At 41.4% G+C, this 4,151-nt stretch overlaps 1 protein-coding gene across 1 annotated transcript in view; it reads left to right on the top strand.

Moving 5' to 3' along the window:
- The window catches only part of LIAS (lipoic acid synthetase), a 29,532-nt gene extending 28,587 nt beyond the window's left edge, over nt 1-945 (top strand). The window contains exon 11 of the mRNA XM_088482987.1: nt 479-945. Within this exon, the coding sequence (XP_088339113.1) occupies nt 479-531 (53 nt within the window). The 3' untranslated portion in view covers nt 532-945. The remainder of the gene's footprint in view (nt 1-478) is intronic.
- Nucleotides 946-4,151: the final 3,206 nt, after the last annotated feature.

The raw sequence follows: 4,151 nt of genomic DNA on the forward strand, positions 1-4,151 counted from the left end.
TTGTATGAACAATAGTTTAGATCAAACATTTAACAAACTTGTCTGAACGACCATTTTCATCTGTTTTCTGGCATTTAGGAGTAAATTTCTGATCATCAGTTACTCCCATTCCTTACCAGATTTTCATTCCAACCAATCAACAAGTTGGCTGGTTGGATGTAAGTTGTTCTAGTGTGTGGCCAGCTTGAGTGTATATAGGAATTGCAGCGTTTTGCTTCATACTTATACTTAGAACTGGAGGCTGGCAGCATTAGAGGTTCGCCCAGCTGCCCCCTAGGATACAAAGCATCTCCGTGGAGCTGGGCTCTGGATGCTGCTCTAGGTCTTCTAATAGTATTACATTTCAATTGTGATGATACAGGTGTTCTCTCTGGGGCCCGTCCTCCATGTTATTCTGATGGATTCTGGGTATTTCTCTGTGTATGTTGGGGGCAGATCTGTGTCTCTAACAATGATGATTTTCTCACACATTTATTAGGTGAATATTTTTTGAAGAACTTGGTGGAGAAGAGGAAAACCAAAGCCATGTAAGGGAGGAAATGACATTTTTATATGGACTGTTCAACCAGAAACATGGAAGAAAAAGGCTAAACCATGCGTCCTGGCATTATGAACACCGATCCCTCTGCCGAATAGAGATAGGTGATGTGTGGTACATGTGGAGGGAGGGCGACTATTTCAGAAACGCCCCCACAGACCCTCTGCCCTGTAATGTACACGCACCGTACTATCAGTGATGCTGCTTATTTTAGCAACAGTTTTGTTGTGTAATAAAGCACATAATGGATGTGTTATTACAGTTACACCTGCCCCATGTTCTCAGGGTGTAGTTAGTTTTGAAACATATGGCATTTTGCTGACAGATTTTATTTGAAATAATTACATTTACTGTATGTAATAAAAGAATAGAATATTCATTATGTATGAATAAAAAAAATATCCTCATGTGCTGAATTGTCAGGGTGAAAACAAATGTAATGCAGTATATGTGTTACATAACCATATTGGTTGGTAGGGTCTCCACTTTCTCATTCCTAAACCGTAAATGAATGATAATTGTAAGAATTGCAAAAACATACAGATGTGGCCCCTTACACATCTTTGCAGTCACGCTAAAAACCCCTCTCAGCGAGCCAGGTACCGTGAGACTCTGTTAGCATCTTTTGTGCATCTTTTTTCTTTGAAAAAGTGTCTAAATGGCAATGCAATGCATCTAGGACGCACCAGCAGCCTGTGCTCATTAATCTGATATGCGACACTTGTATATCTGTGTGTGACCGAGTCTCTGAATCTGTATATGAAGTGCTACATTGTAGCAGCCGCAGGTTTTTTCATTCCAAGTTCCGTTGTGGTTCACATACAGACTCAGTCACACACAGATATACAAGGGTCACATATCACATTAATCAGCACAGTCTGCTGGCTCACACTCACGCCAGGCAAGTCGCGCTGCCTGATGTATGGAAGCTCGATGTAGGAGGACATCTTTATCGCTAACAATAGCTATGTATTAACTACTATTCACAGAATGTTAATTTATGGTAACAGGTTCACTTTAAATTTCTGTTATTCAGTTGGCTGCAAAATCTGTTAAGTTGTGCAACCTGCCACAGTACAGGGTCATAGACCGTGCATTTCACATGCAGAGCAAACGTCTTACATACAATCTGGGTGACCATGTATATAGGTTATTTTATTTTTTGCATTGATGTCCAGATTAAAGGCAGGTATCCACTACTAGATATACAAACGATAGCACGATTACGACATTGCAATCGTGCTCTCGTTTGTATATCTAGTGATGTGCCTAGATTGAACGTTCATTCGTTCAGTCCAGGCATATCCATCATCCCCGCACATGCTGAACCTGACGGGATCGCCAGCATGTACGGGCGATGATAGATGTCGGAAGCGACCGGCGTGCACGTGCATCGCTGGTTGCTTCCGACCAAAACATGCCCGATGCAGATCACTGTGACACTAGCACCTGATAGATGATGCTCACCATCTATTTCTGGTCTTGTGTTTTAGACCGCATAGTAAAACAACATTCAATTCCTCTTGGCCATTGCTAGCACTAATCAATCACTGACCATTTGTCTATTAGATAGGCCAGCTTTTAATGCCGCATCCAAGGAACAAGCCTTTTAAACACATAGCTCCTTCCCAGCTGGATCCGAAGTCAGATGTCAAACCCATGTCTTTCGCTCCCGAGTTTCACAGCACCCATCTTTCCTAGATAAGGTTGATTAAGACAGATGCACTACTTTGCTGTTCCATAAGGCAGTGTTTCCCAACTCCAGTCCTCATTAACAGTGCATGTTTTACAGATCTCCTCAGTATCACATTTGAAATAATTAGTGACACCTGTGGATCTTTTAGAATGGGTCAGCCAGTAATGACTGCACCTGTGCACCAACTAGGAGATCTGTAAAACATGCACTGTTATCGGCACCCGGGGACTGCAATCGGGAAACACTTCCGCTAGGCCTCATCCCATCCCGGTAACCTGCTAGGCATATGTAGTAATTTACTTTGCCCCACAACTTTATCTACTTCCCTGATGGAGACACACACACAAAAATCATCAATACCTGGATATACTGTTTAAAAAAAAAAAAAAAAGTGTGAAACTCGTTTTACGGTGACCTGTGTGTAGTGATTTTTTTTGTTTATTATATGACTAAGGTACCAGTGCTCAGCGTTTTAATCGACAGTTCTAGGGCAAGGTCACTGTTTTCCTGGTCTAAAAAGTAGGTTGATCAGAGGAGTCTAGTCATGGAAGTTCCAGGCACGAATGTTAAAATAAATCAGTAATGACAATAGAAGAACACCCTGTCTCCAGAAATAAACTCCACTGATGATCCATTTGTGTCAGGTGTGCAATACTGCTGAGACCTCTGTCGTGATTAGTGTGCGTCAGGGGTGTGTAATATGTTATTGTTTTATACCATTCAGATATTTACTGTGATCTATATCATCACGCAAAAAATGTATAACGTTACTGTGATGGAACCTTTGTTCCTAGTGGTCCCTACATGACACATGAATACTGGTAGACGATGGTCAGATTATGTTGGCCTACACAGGGTTGACTTGGAAGATCAGAAACCACACACAACTGTTGCAAATAGTTTATTTCACATATTACATTAATGAACATACCATAAATGACGGTTGTGTTAATGCTTCGGTGACTCCCATCTACAAGTCTCTGTACCATTAGAATATCCTGACAGGAGACTGACTTTCCCTAAGAGAGACCTTTTTATCTTCAACATTCAAAACTGAAATGAATGAATCTACAGGTTCTTTGCCTGGTAGTGTGGCTTACAACAGACTGTCACAGATCCTTTATATCCATAATAGGCCATTTTGGATATGGCTAGCCTGTGTGATCTGTATACCCATATGCACAGTGGAGCTAGTCATTTTGTGGGTTGAATGAATAAGCGGCATACTCCATAACATGCGTTCACTAGGCACTAGTGACATCACTGAGGCACAAAGTGAATTGTGAGGATGAAAGTTGGTTCAGCCCACAAAATGTCTGCAGTCATTGTGCTTAGGCAACAGGTACACCACAATGATGGACAGTATATGTGGGAAGCGATGGATTTATCTTCTCACTGGCCTTGATCAGTTGTGTCCATGTAACATGTGCAGGGGACCACATTGTGACTTTAATACAAGCCGTATTACAGCCAAGGCAGAACCATGTTCCACGTTTCAAATGTTTTACTGTTCCAGACTACTAGGCAGAGGGACCTCTCACATGATTAACTGGTAAAGCATCCGCACCCATTTCCAAGAGCCCAGTCTACAAATCTTATTAGTTTGCCCATTCGCCAAAACACCTGGGTGCTCGATACAGGATTATAAAAATACAAAACGTTCCAAAAATAGATCTGATCCAAAATGTTTCTTTAAATATCCAAATACAAAAGGCTACAAAGTGTCCATTCCTGTTATGTGAAGTAAGGGCATGCTGTAATTACTGCAATACCCTCATTCAATAAAAGATAAAGGGGTCTATTTACTAAGCAGTGTTAGAAGACAGAGTGAAAAGTGATAAGGTGCCAGCCAATCAGCTCCCAACTGTCATCTCACAGGCTGTGTTTGAAAAATTACAGTTGGGAGCTGATTGGCTG

Source organism: Taudactylus pleione, unplaced genomic scaffold, assembly GCF_031769625.1.
Source record: "Taudactylus pleione unplaced genomic scaffold, aTauple2 ptg000302l, whole genome shotgun sequence".
Classification (NCBI taxonomy): Eukaryota; Metazoa; Chordata; class Amphibia; order Anura; family Myobatrachidae; genus Taudactylus; species Taudactylus pleione.